Raw genomic sequence first — 14,877 nt, 5'->3', positions numbered from 1 at the left:
CATACACAATCATATGTGCACACTCACACACACACACACACACATATATATATATATACATGCACACACGTGCGTACATACACATACATACGTATAATTTCTAATTGTTTTTTTAGTTTAGAGAAATGGTACTGTACTGGGTATGGACGCGCGCACCCATGAAAGTGTGCGTGTGCTTTATTGTGCTTTTCGTGTTTCGTGTGTGAGGGTGCACATTTACCCCAGTATGCATGCGTGTAAGTGTATTTTGTGTTTTGCCTATTTATGTATATAATTATGGAGAGATGTTTAAGGCGGTGTGTACCTTTGCTATGAAGTTTTTCTCTTGTGTTAGCAAGTAGAAGTAGTTGTCAGTTTGGAAGATGGGCATTATCTCCAATCTGCCTCCACTGCATGTGTGTATATGTTGTGATACATGCAGGTGTCTATTTTCCGCGATTTTGATGTTGGATCGGTGTAGGGCTATTCTATTACTAAGGTTTTTTGTAGCGCCTATGTAGGATTTATCGCATGCTGGACATTTTATTACATAGATCACGTTTTTTGAGGTGCAATCTAGTTTTTTTTAATTTTGAATGTTTGTATGGGGTTCGTAAATGTGAATGTGTTTCCCTCTAATATTATGTTGCAGACTCCACATCGTTGTTTATTGCATTTTCTGACTCCTTTTGTTGCGTCTTGATTGAGTTTGGCTGGGGTAAGAATGCGTTTGAGGTTTTTGGGTTGGCGTTTGCTTTTTATTATGTTTGTTGTTTTAAGGAAGTTGTTTAGTTTGCTGTTTTGGTTAAGTAGGAAGACGTTATATTATACATGACTTTTTATCTTCAATATTTATCAATTTATACAAAATCCCCTACGTTTCTGTCTTAATTTTGCTTTATTTTGTATTACAGGTCTTCGCCTAATTAAAAAAATAATTCAAACTTTATCTTCTTAATGACGATCCCATATAAATTTATCTCTCATATATATGATATAGATGACTTTTTATCGTCAATATTTACCTATTTATCGAAATCCCCTACGTTTCTATCTTAATTTTGCTTTATTTTGTATTAGCAGTCTTCGCCTAATTAAAATATTAATTGAAACTTTATCTTCTTAATGACAATCCCATATAAATGTATCTCTCATATATATAAATGTGTGTGTGTCATAGCATGTTTATTGTTTTTACAATATAATTAACCTTTGAACATGTCGTAATCAACGGTTGTATTGTGGCTATAAAGTCCGACAGCGAAGAAACTTTAAACAAGATGTTTTGTCAGTATTTACTCTGACTCTTTTTACCTTGCCTTTATTAAAGAATCAACAAAGCAGCGGAGTGGAGCTATTCGTTTATAGCTGATGAATATAATTAGAGTATTAAAATATTTCCAATTTTTACAAAACAATCTGGGATATACATCGTAGTTATGATTGTATCACTATAAAATAAACCTCTTGGCAAGTGCTGAGAACGTCACCTGCAGGCTCAGTTTAGTTTATGGGATAGAATAAGGAGGGTGAGAATAAAAAAAACATGTCAGAATAGTCGCAAGAAAAGCATCAGCCGATGATTACTGAAGTCTCTTGTTCAAGAATGAGGGTACAAGTGATTTTTCTTAAAGATCATGATTGTATCAATATAAAAAATAGTCATCATAGTTATGATTGTATCAATATAAAATATATTCATCATAGTTATGACTGTATCAATATAAAATATATTCATCATAGTTATGACTATATCAATATAAAAGATATTCATCATAGTTATGACTATATCAATATAAAAGATATTAATCATAGTTATGACTATATCAATATAAAAGATATTAATCATAGTTATGACTATATCAATATAAAAGATATTCATCACAGTTATGACTATATCAATATAAAAGATATTCATCACAGTTATGACTATATAAATATAAAAGATATTCATCATAGTTATGACTATATAAATATAAAAAATATTCATCATAGTTATGACTATATCAATATAAAAGATAGGCATCATAGTTACGAGTGTATCCATATAAAAATCTTACAGTGATTCTTATTAAAAAGAGTGGAGACAAAACGCGAATTTCGTAACGTGAAAATTAAATAATATTTAGGACACATCATTTAAATATAATTATTAACGATAAACAATATAAACATAATGATTTTTCCATTGCAGATATCAGTGGTTGATCGCCTGTGTTGAATCTGAATTTTCTTTAATATATGCGACAAAGGAAACTCTATTGGAAATACAAACAAACATCTGTTGCAAAAAGATCATAAATTATCAAATCTTCAATAAAAATCTGCAAAATCTGTCATAATCGACAACTTATGAGTCACTCTTAAAAGCCTCTTATTCTTGTAAAATATGTGGATCTATTTTTTCTCACAAAGCAAATCTAATGCGACAAAAGATAAACCACGCGGAGGAAACGCCATATTTTTGTGAATTGTTTGACTATATTTGTCAAGAGAAACAAAAGTTAGCAAGAGATATGAAAGCTTACACTAAGGGAAAACAATATTCTTGTGAACTATGCAAACATTTTTGTTCTACAAAATCACAATTAGTGGAACATAAAAAAACTCACACAGGCGAAAAGTCATATTCTTGTGAATTATGTAATTATTCTTGTTCTCAAAAATCAAACCTAGCAAAACATATAAAAATCCACACTAAGAATAAGCCATATTCCTGTGCACAATGCGAATATTCAAGTTCTCGTAAAGATAATCTTGTGACACATATAAGAACTCACACAGGTGAAAAGCCATATTCTTGTGAACAATGTGGAAATGCGTTTTCTGACCAATCAAATTTAGTGAAGCATATTCGAATCCACACAGGTGAAAAGCCATATTCTTGTGAACAATGTGGAAATGCGTTTTCTGAACAATCAAGTTTAGTTAAACATATTCGAATCCACACAGGTGAAAAGCCATATTCTTGTGAACAATGTGGAAATGCGTTTTCTGAACAATCAAATTTAGTGAAGCATATTCGAATCCACACAGGTGAAAAGCCATATTCTTGTGAACAATGTGGAAATGCGTTTTCTGAACAATCAAGTTTAGTTAAACATATTCGAATCCACACTGGTGAAAAGCCATATTCCTGTGAACAATGTGGAAGTTCGTTTTCTCAAAAAGCATATTTAATAACACATATAAGAACTCACACAGGTGAAAATCCATATTCTTGTGAATTTTGTGAATATTCTTGTTCTCAAAAATCACATTTAATGTCACATATGAAAACTCACAGTGCGGAAAAACCATATTCGTGTGAACAATGTGATTATTCAAGTTCTCGTAAACACGATCTAACAAGACATATGAAAACACACACCAAAGTAAAAAAATAAAATATACAGCACGATGAAAATAGTGTAATCAGAGAACTGGATGAACAGGAAACATACAAATACCTCGGCATTGATGAAAATGAGTCCATCCAGCATTCCAAGATGAGAGAGAAACTAAGCCAAGAATATTTACGCCGGGTAAGAAAAATCTGCAAAACTGAAATCACAAACAAGAACAAAGTTACGGCAATTAACCAACTTGCCATGCCAGTACTAACATATAGTTTTGGCATTATTGACTGGCCTCAGAAAGACATAAATTGGCTTGACACAAAGACAAGGAAAATGTTAATCTTGTACCGAGTTATTTATCGAAATCAGTGCATGCCTCCTTTGTACCTACCCAGGCGAGAAGGAGGTATGGGACTCTCGGAAGTCAATCATCAACACAGAGCCACAATCCTCAGCATAGGTCAGTACATAAGTTCCTGTAACCCCAAGCTTATTAAAATTAAAGACCATTATCAGAATCGAGCAAGTAGTACATCTATAACACAACTTGCCACTCATTTTGGAAAAGATTACCTTACAAATGATACTGAGAACCCGAACAAGCTTGCCACTGACATAGCCCAGAAAAGTCGGAAAAAATACACTAGCCAGTTCCATAATGTTAAAACAGAAGAATGGACCAACCATAAACGGGCAAAATACCTACCAACTTAAATATCCCCAAAATATATTTATAGAGACGGTTCCCTGGACTGGCTCAAAAGAGGATCCCTCCATTACGACCAAGAGAGGTTGGTATTGGCTGCACAAGACCAGGGCCTCATGACAAACGCCTTCAAAAAGATGTGTGGTCTAAGCAACAATAATAAATGCAGGTTCTGTAGCACTGAGGTTGAGAGTGTGGGCCACCTGATTTCTGGTTGCAAAGTCCTAATTGGAGATGGTTATTATACAGATCGCCATAATGGAGTTTGCAAATACCTTCACTGGAAGATATGTAAGAAACTCAACATTCAGTGTAGTAAAAAATCCTGGGAACATATACCCGAACGAACAGTTGAGAATGACAACTACACTATTCACTATGACTACATAATCCCTACTGATACATATCTAGAAAACGCAGCTGTTTAACCAGATATAGTGATTTGGGACAGAGCAAACAAAAAAGCGACCGTAATAGAGGTCAGTGTACCCAATGATACAGGGTTTAACAGAGCTGAGAGAGAAAAGATAACAAAGTATCAAGGACATGTATGATATGAAACGAAATTGGAAATTAAAAGACGTTTCAATTATACCAGTCATCATAGGAGCAACTGGGCTTATGAAAAAGAACTTTAAAAAGTACATAGCCAGCATACCCGGTGAACCAAGTGCAAGTGAAATACAAACGACTGCACTGAAAGGGACGGCTAGAATCCTGAAAAGATCTCTTGGTTGGACTCACTAAAATAGGGGTAAATGTCAGACATCTGGTTGGATGCCCCATCCCCTAGAAGAAAAAGTTTATGAAAAAATAAGTAAAAAAACATAATATAAAAATATTCAAGTTTTTTAAACACAAAATCATGCGACACACATTTGAAAACTGATAAAAAACCATATTCATGTGAATATTCTTTTTTTATAAATCAAGTTTAAAGAAACATGTTCGAATTCACACATGTATGTATGTATTTTAACTATGTATTTCATAAAGAATGCAAGTGTTAACCCCAGGTAGTAGTGATTGGCTAACACTTGATTTCTGATAACTACGACTGAAGTAAAATAAAACAAAAAGGAAAAAAACTTGTAAATTATGTAAATATTTTTGTTCTAAAAAATAAGCTTTAGTTACACGTGAAATCTTACACTGGGGAGAACTTGAATGCCTACTAGGGAGAACTTGAATGCCTACTGGACACTATCTTCGAGTGTCTCAGGTCTATCTGTACAGGGTTTGTCAGAATCATCTGGCATGAGGATACTTTTTCCATAGAAGTAAAACCTGACCAAATATTCAAAATCACATAGTATTCGCAGCCCAAATAGGATCTCTTTACTACGGTTACCCCACAGCTTTTTCGAGGAATGATGCACCTTCTCCAAGTGATATTATCTCAAGTAATAGCACGAAGCTGGATACTCCACCAGACTAGATAAATTCTTGTCCTGGAATCCAGTAAATCCATGGGACAAACATGAAAGATATACTACAACGTATAAAAATGTTTAATTGGAGAGAGGAAAAAATATGTTCTCAATTTCTTTACTAACTCAGTGCTTGAGAGATAAAGAACTTAAATGGAATATTCGAATATCTATGTATCTCATATAGACTTAAAGTGTTAGCCCCTGGTTGTGGACCCCTTGATTTCTGAGAACTTCGACTGAAGTAAAATAAAACAAAAAAGCGAAAAGTCATAATCTTGCGAATTATATGACTATTCAAAATCTTATGAACACAATCTCGCGAGCCATTATATATATATATATACCATACATTACGACCATGTAATCACTACAGCAATTTACCCTGAAAATGCTGCTGTGAAACCTGACATAGTTATATGGAATAATTCAGAGATTGTTGCAACCTTGATTGAAGTGAGTGTTCCTAATGATGGCGGTCTGAACCGAGCTGAAAGAGAGAAACAAACCAAATATCAAGGTCTCATTTATGATATGAAATGAAACTGTAATCTTAAGGAGATATCAATCATACCAGTTATTATAGGTGCTACAGGGCTTATGAAGAAGAACCTGAAGTCCTACCTAACTAATATTTCTGGTGAACGAAGTGCAAAAGATATCCAGACAATTGCACTTAAGGGAACAGCGAGGATACTAAAAAGAGCTCTCGGTTGGTTTCAATTAAAAGCGGGGTAATGTTGGCAGCTGGTTTGGCTGCCCGATACCCAGCATTACAATCTTCAAATCTTTCTCGAAAATCACATTTGGTGACACACATGAAAACTCACAGTGGGGAAAAGCCATATTCCTGTGAATTATGTGAATATTCTTGTTCTCAAAAATCAAATTTAATGTCACATATGAAATCTCACAGTGCGGAAAAACCATATTCTTGTGAACAATGTGTAAATTCATTTTCTCAAAAATCGCATTTAGTGACACATGAAAACTCACAGTGGGGAAAAGCCATATTCCTGTGAAGTATGTGAATATTCTTGTTTTCAAAAATCAGATTTAATGTCACATATGAAATCTCACAGTGTGGAAAAACCATATTCGTGTGAACAATGTGAATATTCAAGTTCTCGTAACCACGATCTAACAAAACATATGAAAGAACACACTAAAGTAAAAAAAAAACATAATATAAAAATATTCAAGTTTTCAGACGCAAAATCATGCGACACACATTTGACAACTTGTGAATACTCTTTTTTGATAGGTAGCTCCAGGTAGTAGTGATTGGCTAACACTTGATTTCTAAACTGAAGTCAAATAAAATAAAAAGGAAAAAGATCTTGTAAATTATGTAAATACTTTTGTTCTTAAAAATACGCTTTAGTTACACGTGAAATTTTACACTGGTGAAAAGTCATAATATTGCGAATTATGTGAATATTCAAACTGTTATGAACACAATCTCGCAAGACATATAAAAAACAGTGTGTAAAAGCCATATTCCTGTGAAGTATAGGACACATTTGAGAACTCACACTGTTTATTCTTTAAAACAATGTGGATATTATTGTTCTTATAATTCATATTTATTGAGACATAAGAATTATCTTTGAAATAAATATTTACTGGAGTTAATTGAAATGTTTAATTAACATCATATTCAAGTTTCTTAATGATTTGCATGGATTTTAACATGAAGATACTATTTATTATAAGAAAAACTTGACTAAATATTAATTAAAATGATGTTTTAATCCATCAAGCACATCTCATGTTGGGAATTGGGTCAGTCTTTATTAATAGAAATCAGCTGTTAATCAGAAAGCCGTTGTCCATGACGCAATAACATGAAAATATTAGGAAAATAATAAATATTTCAGTCTTGATGAAATATATACTCATCATTTGTATCTTCATCATTTCTAGCAACAAAGAATAGAAAATTAAGAATCTTTAAAGCTCACCCATGGATAACAAAGAGTGTTTTGCTACAACTACTCCAACTGTGAAAATCAGAGCAAATTAAAAAATAAAATAAAATAAAATAAAAAAACTAAGAAAAAATAAAGCGAGCTCCCTGAAAAGATAAATAATAATCCACTAGTTTGCCCTAAATAATCCCAGCTACACAAGTGTCCTGGTTGTTAATGAGAACAAAAGTATCTACACTCATAAGTAAAATATAGAGAATTATAAACTTCCCATCATTCCGCAATATATCAGCTGAGAATCACAGTTAAAACCACATCACGATTCATCTGTTGATCTATTCGAAGAGATTCACTCCTATATGTCCCTTGTAATTAGCAGCTTATAATGTAAAGCTCCACATACATATCCCTTGTCATTAGCAACTAATAATGTAAAACTTTATATGTGCTTATTCAGTAGCTGCCAATAATATAAAACTCCTCCATCTTCATTCAATGGAATTTTGTTCTCCCCTCCACTATCAACGAATAAGCTATTGCACACAAATAGAAAATATCCTTAGAAATTGCCGGAGTCAAATGGTCAGTTATTCCAGAGTATGGAGATGTGGGGGAGAGCTTCGTTGTCAAATGTCAAAACTACGTGAATTACAAGGACAGAAATAAAAAATAGTTACTGTTACTATTCAGAGAGTTGTCACATAAAACAACTCCCTTCTGAAGCTTAACCAGATAATATCTTAAGTTGCAAGGCTCTAAATTATGAAACTCTCAATTCCAAAAGAATGGACGCCATTAATGTAAAACAGGACAACATATTGGAAACGGAAGCTCCGGAATTGGCTGGATTTTTGCAGAAAACAAATTGTTCAGATCAAACAATTTCTCTTCAGTGCTAAGACGGCTGGGGAACAGGAGATGCAGCTCAGTTTAATATATAAGAGAGAATAAATAGGAAATAGAAAGTAGGATCACAACAGTTGACACAAAATAAAGAAAACAAGAAACAGAAAATTAACGGTTTAATAAAATGTATGACTTTTTTTACATAAACGTCACCACTTATCAAGGCCGATAGGCCACTCAAGGATAAGGGTTAAAGAGTGTAGAGTAGTCAAAAGGGCAATATAGTAATCGATAGTAATGGAAGTTCGGTAAATTTGTTAACTTAAGTGGAATGGCTCATCAGAAATTTGTTCACGTTGGACTTGAAGACAACCATATTATAGAAAGCTGGAAAGCAGGAAAACGGAAGACAATTCCACAGGCGTGCAGTTATAAGAAAGAAGCTTTGATCATGGAATCTATGTTTAGGTTTAGGTACAGATAAAGAGTGGGGAAATTATTGATAATGTTTTCAGCTAGTCTAGTGTTTCTCGTGAAAGTTTGGCGAGGGGGAACCATAGATTGAAGCTCAGTCGAACACTTTCCATGAAAATAACGATTACGCAGAGACAAACTCGCAACATCTCTTCTGTGAGACAGAGGTTGCAGCGAATAGAAAAGGACATCTCTCACCAGGCCACGAAGTCTATTTTGTACCCTATCAAGGCAGGACAAGTCTTTTCTAGCAGCTCCTGCCCATATGTGGCAACAGTACTCCATCCTTGAACGTATCTGGCTCTTAAATAGATAGAGAATTGCATCAGCAGTGAAATATCTACTGGATCGATAGAAGGATCCGACCATTTTTCCAGCGGCCTTGGCAACAGATTTGATGTACGTATTCCATTAAAGATCAGGAGTAAAGGTCAGCCCAGAAGCCTGTCAGAACGTTGATGATGTAAAGATAGAAGCTTGGTTTTAGATGCATTAAAAGTAACTAGCCATTCCTTTCCCCATTGTACAACGTGATCAAGATCAGAGGAGAGAGAATCGGAGAGAACTTGGTCGTTTACTGTCTTAGATGTCCTACCATAGATGGTAGTGTTATCAGCAAAAATGTCTACGAATGATGTAAGGATGTGATTTGGAAGATCATTAATGTAGATACAGGGGGAAATATTGTGGTTGGCGGCCTATGTCGAAAAGGGTAGAATTGGCTGAAAAGTTCTTGGCAAAGTGTTTGGCTTTGTCTGATGCTGACGAGATTAACTCAGATCCATTGATAATAGTTGGGATGGAGCACACGCTTCTGTTCAAGATTCTGTTTGCAATTTGCCAAAACTGGTGGGAACCAAGCCACTGCTCAGCTACTTTGGACTTGACGGATTGAGCATACAGCTCTCTTGCGTTCTTTATTACTTTCTTACAATGGTTGCTGGCAGTCCTGAAAGCGGCTTTGGTTTCCATACATCTATTACGTTGGAAGCAGTGGAAAAAGTGTTTTCTGTGCGCAATAGCAGCAGCACATTCTGAAGAAAACCATGGCTGGCTGTTAGGTTTTTGCTGAAACTTTTTCTAGAGTATGAAATTGTCTATACCTACAATTAACCATTCTGTCAGGTCTGATACTATAGACGACACATCCTTTTTAAACATGGAACGCAGAGGAAGATCCGATATAAATGTACGGAAACTATCCCAGTCAGCCATAGTGTATCGATATACTGTACGATGAAGAGGTACGTCTGAGGACTTATTACATTTCATTTTTATCTTAATTGATACAACTGAGTGGTCGGAAGATCCAAGAGGAGACAGAACGGAAACTGAACATAGTTCAGGGCAAGTTGTGAGAAAAAGGTCTAGGAGACTTGCATACTGGCCGTCATTGTCGGGCACACGGGTGGGTTCCTGAACAATCTGAGTGAGGTCATAAGCAATGGAGAAATCATGACAGAATCTCCCCTCATCATCGGTCTTGTTTGAGTGGGTCAACCATTCCACATTGTGAACATTGAAGTCTCCACATACGTGAATGTTAGCTGAAGGATATGCTTATAGAACTTGGTCAATTTTCTCAGATATGCTTTTAAAGATAGTAACTCCGCTGTTATGGGGGAGATAGAGAGTAAATATAAATGCCGTAGTGTGAGCTAGTGCTAATCGGAAGCACATATAGGGTAAGTTAGGATCTTCTCTGGAGATGTCCCCACCACATGGAAAGCCATCTTTTATATAGGCACATATTCCATGCCCATGACGATGTTGGGGGTCAGTTTTGGAAGTTAGGTTAGAGTATCCTTTAATTACGAACTCATTTAGGGAAATATTCTATCCAATTCCAGTTTCACTTAAAAAGAAAAGGTCTAGTTTAGTCTCCTGTAATTGGGCTTCAACCTCTGGAAGGTTAGAACGTAGACCCCTGATGTTGGAGAAGGAGACATAGTAGTGGGGGTCTACGTTGGAAGTTTCAGATCCGGGTTTAATCGTGTATTTTTTATTGAAACTTGTCATGATGGAATTTAGGAGTTTGTGGACTAGGTCGTCAGATTTTCAAGGTTCGGGTCCCTGACTATCAGGCGGATAACATCAGGCCAGATAAAACGTTTACCTCCAGCACCCTTACTAGTGACATCGCTACAAGGATAGACATAGAACAGAAAATTTCCACACTCTCTGCCGACTGTTCACGCAAAATACTGCCAACCTAAAATACAGCTTTTTCTTCTCCCTTTGTCAGAAAACTCACTCATTAAAAAATGAGGACTGAGTGACAAATAAAGAGAAGCGAGAATAACGGGAGCTGCCGACAACGCTTCCACAAAACGTTCTCTACTCTCCTTTAAAAAAAATCTATTAAGTATTGTACTTAATAAAAGTCCAACTGGCGTGTTTTTTAAAGGGAACGTATGGTGATAGATTCGCCTCTCACGAATAAACAATGAATACAGTTTCCTAATCCGTTCATGCAATCAACATGGTAGATATAATAAACATTTATGACGAGAAAACGCAATCATTGAATAAAACAATCAGGAGATAAAAATATAAATTAAGTACTGAAATAGAATGTAGTTATTAATATTAGAAATTAAAAAAAATTAAAATTATCTCGAACACGCATTCGTATTCAGAGAGCAAACTGATTTGAAAAGACTTAGTTTTAATATCAGCGTCCCAAAAGACTTTTTTTTAAAAATTAACCGTTAAAACAAAACGTGATTACTTTCCAAATTTTTGCGAGTGGCGTTTAAGTAATTGCGATATAAGAGAACAGCGAGGGGGGGGGGCTTCTGAAATTCAACTAGTGCCGTTATAAGTAAATTCAACATAAAATGAAAAAAACACAACAAAACAAAACAAAAATTGAGGGGGTGCGGGTCTGAAAGAAATATAAAATGGTTGAGTATGCTATCCTTAAGATCCACTTGGTAGATATAATAAACATTTATGACGAGAAAACGCTATCATTAAATAAAATAAGAAAAATAATTATTTTAATAAAACAAGAGAATTTCATTAAGAAAGTGTGACTGTGAATTTCACAGCTCCAAGCAAGTTTTATTTTTGTTTTTACATGAATTTGGACATACCGACATTAAACTTAATGATTTTATAATGTACACATAGAAAAATAAAATAATAATAATAAAAAAACGTATTATTTTTAATTTTATCATTAATATTGTATAGAAATAATTTGGGGGTCTGCAGTCCTACAGCTCCATGCACGAGCCGCGACTGTAAATGTTAAACAAAAAACCAATAATTAGGCACAAATCCCACTCAAAAAATGGAGGAGAGGCTGTGTACTTATTTATTTGTTAAAGGCTTATCCATAGCTAAAGTTTTTACTCGCAACAATCACTCCAGGGACTGTCCTATTTACTTAAATCAAATCAATGATTTTTATATAACAGAAAAGATTATGTTCAATGCAAACGTTACTGATATGGACATGCAGATTAGTTACAGTCAGAACGTTGGAATAGAAGTAGACTGATCTGGAAAAATCGCATGTTTTGTGGCGCGTACAGAGATGGGCGATTGGAGAAAAGGGAAACTAAGTGGCTTTTGCACAATATCGGTGAGAGTTGTAGACCTACGGAACAGAATTAGGTTGTTTACTTATGAGTAGAAGGATATCTGATATTGATTGAATTATCGGGGTGAGCGCGTACGCAGACCCCACACTTAGAAATAATGCACCCGAATCGTCCACATTTGGGACGATCGCAAAGGTCAACCCAACCGCAGTGCAATGGAAGAGTCTCACTCTGGAGGAACGACCTTATTGATCGCCGTAACCTCGGTACCAGGTAAGTATGATATTTAGCCCTTCGTCCCCGGCCTTGGCATTATCTACTGCCAAGGCCTCATTTGGGGTACGAAGAAGCTTAGGCACAAAGGCCAGTAAGGGGGAGTGGGGGAAAAAAGGGGTCTTTTCTAGTCCTTAGCTAGACTTGCGTAAGATAGCAAGTACTTTATTATAAAACCTATACTAGAGTTTCTATCACGCACTGTTTCGCCTAACATTCTTACCCGGACCTACTTAAAATAACAGCTCCCCAGCTTACGGGATGACAGGCGACATTCACGCTGTGATAAAAGAAGAACATATAACATTATATACAAGAAATTAAAAGGAAAAATATCTACAAACTAAAGAGTTTTAATTTTTTTTTTTTTTTTTTTTTTTTTATATAAATGGGGGTGAGATGATGGGGAGGGGGGCAAACTAGAATACACCCAAAAAGAAAGAAAAAGAAAACAAATTAACAAAATGCCTATGGGGGCGGGTTAGTAAGGGGACCCTCCCTACCTAACGGCTGGTCTGTCATATGAAACGCCCACTGTCTTCCGGTCCTCTTCCCCCGGGGGGAAAGGGTGAAAGCAAGCAGGTCGTTCCCTAAAGGGGAGTGGAGGAACTAGGGACATGTATGGAAAATAAATTAGGGTCGGGGATAATAGGGATGGATGGCGTCTTCCAAGATAATGTACGTAATGGGCAAAATAGGCCTGGGACAAAATAAAACAAGTGGACTTTTTGGGCATCTTTGGAAGCTCTCCTAGTGCCAATCTATCAAAAAATAAAAAGCTATGGGAACAGGATCCACACGCATACTACCCTAATCTAGGCCCTATAAAAAGCACAAGCTATCCACTCTTGGTGGTTACTGCCTATCTAGCCTTAAAACTACCCAATATTATAAGGTAAACCTTATATTACTTGTCTTGATTGGGCTGGGTTCCGAGAAAAAAGAAACCTCAGCACCCTAGGATCAATACCACTAGGGTGGAAACACGAACTTAAATCTAGCGCCTCGTCGGATGCACAAACTAGTGTTGTGCACCCATCTTCTATCAAAGTCGATGTGGGGCAATCTTTTCCAATCACATCTGATTTTCGTTTTAAGTTGATGCTTAAAACGAACAACCAGATCGTGATCGGAAACAGACTGCCCCCTATAGACAATGTCCAGACGTGAAACCCACGTCACTAACCTAGCCACCGCTAGGATCGCTAGAAACCCCAACCGTTTCTCCCTGTCAAACGGCGGATCCACATTATCGACTACGTACGCTAAATCAAGTGGCACCGACCGCTCGGGGTCGATGCGAGCCGTTACCCCTTCGACATACTCCCAGAGACTCCGCACCCCGCTGCAAAGAAAGAACGCGTGTTCTCTCGTCTCCTCCTCTTCTTCATCATTGCAGCGTGGGCACGGGGGATAGTAATAATCCCTATCATGATCGTCCCTAGCTAGTTTGCCAAAGAGTGGCAGCGCGTCTCGGACTAGCCTCCACGTAATAGAAAATTCAGCGTTGTTGATGTAGCTACTGGCAGGCGCCCAACTCCACAGCGAGAGAACTTCCCCCCTCGACAGATGTAGCCGCTCCACCAGCGGGTCGTTTGCAGTCCCCTCCACTACATCCCTATATAGCAACCACCTAGGCCGTGCAAGGTCACTGGACCCCGGCAATGCCCTAAGGGCGGCTCGGCATTCGGTCAGGAAACACCTTTCCCCCGCCGGTCTTCTGCGACCTTCAGCGGCAGGGTTGGATATGAGCCGTGGGAAAGCTTGCTCCACGACTGGTACCCAGGGCGTTTCCTCCATCAGTGTCCGACTCAGGAATGCCAATCTTTCTGCGTGCTTGTGACTTAGCAGATCAGGCATCCCCAAGCCTCCCTCGCTAAGCTTCTGTGTACAGACCTGTCTACGGACATACGGCTTTCCTCCTACCCAAAGAAGTTTGAATAGGAGTTGCTCTAAAGCCTTACAGCGGTCCGCAGGCAGGGGAAGAACAGATAAACGGTAAAGGATCAGCGGAAACACGTATGTAGCACATGCCTCCGCACGACCCTTCAAGGACAATTTCCTCCGAATCCAAGTCCCTACTGACGACTCGACCTTAGTCTGTACTTCCGACCAATTCTTGTCCAGCTGGAGGTCCGGCCCGAACCACACACCGAGGATCTTTACTGGGCCATCTGTCCAGCCGAACGCACCTGGAAGCGAGTTTACCCCGGTCCAGGCGCCCAACCGCAGGCCAACGGACTTGCTGCGATTGATCACGGCCCCTGTGACAACTTCATACTCAGCGATCGCCTCTATCACCGCTTTAATGTCGGTTCGTCGTGCGACGAACACGGTGACGTCATCGGC

The 14,877-nt window shown here is 37.2% G+C and overlaps 1 protein-coding gene and 1 non-coding gene across 2 annotated transcripts; one reads left to right on the top strand and one right to left on the bottom strand.

Moving 5' to 3' along the window:
• Positions 1-2,182: 2,182 nt before the first annotated feature.
• LOC145271405 (uncharacterized) lies at positions 2,183-3,845 on the top strand. Its single transcript, XM_080126939.1, has one exon. It carries the CDS (start codon positions 2,403-2,405, stop codon positions 3,363-3,365), a length of 963 nt encoding a protein of 320 aa, XP_079983065.1. The 5' UTR covers positions 2,183-2,402; the 3' UTR covers positions 3,366-3,845.
• Positions 3,846-12,373: 8,528 nt separating this feature from the next.
• On the bottom strand, positions 12,374-12,536 carry LOC145271499 (U1 spliceosomal RNA). The gene has a single exon (XR_013865911.1). It is a non-coding gene; the product is annotated as a U1 spliceosomal RNA (small nuclear RNA).
• Positions 12,537-14,877: the final 2,341 nt, after the last annotated feature.

Source organism: Euprymna scolopes, chromosome 46 (assembly GCF_053919585.1).
Source record: "Euprymna scolopes isolate OS-2025 chromosome 46, ASM5391958v1, whole genome shotgun sequence".
NCBI lineage: Eukaryota > Metazoa > Mollusca > Cephalopoda > Sepiida > Sepiolidae > Euprymna > Euprymna scolopes.
The sequence above is the reverse complement of the archived record's forward strand: the minus strand, read 5'-3'. Positions and strand labels throughout refer to the sequence as shown.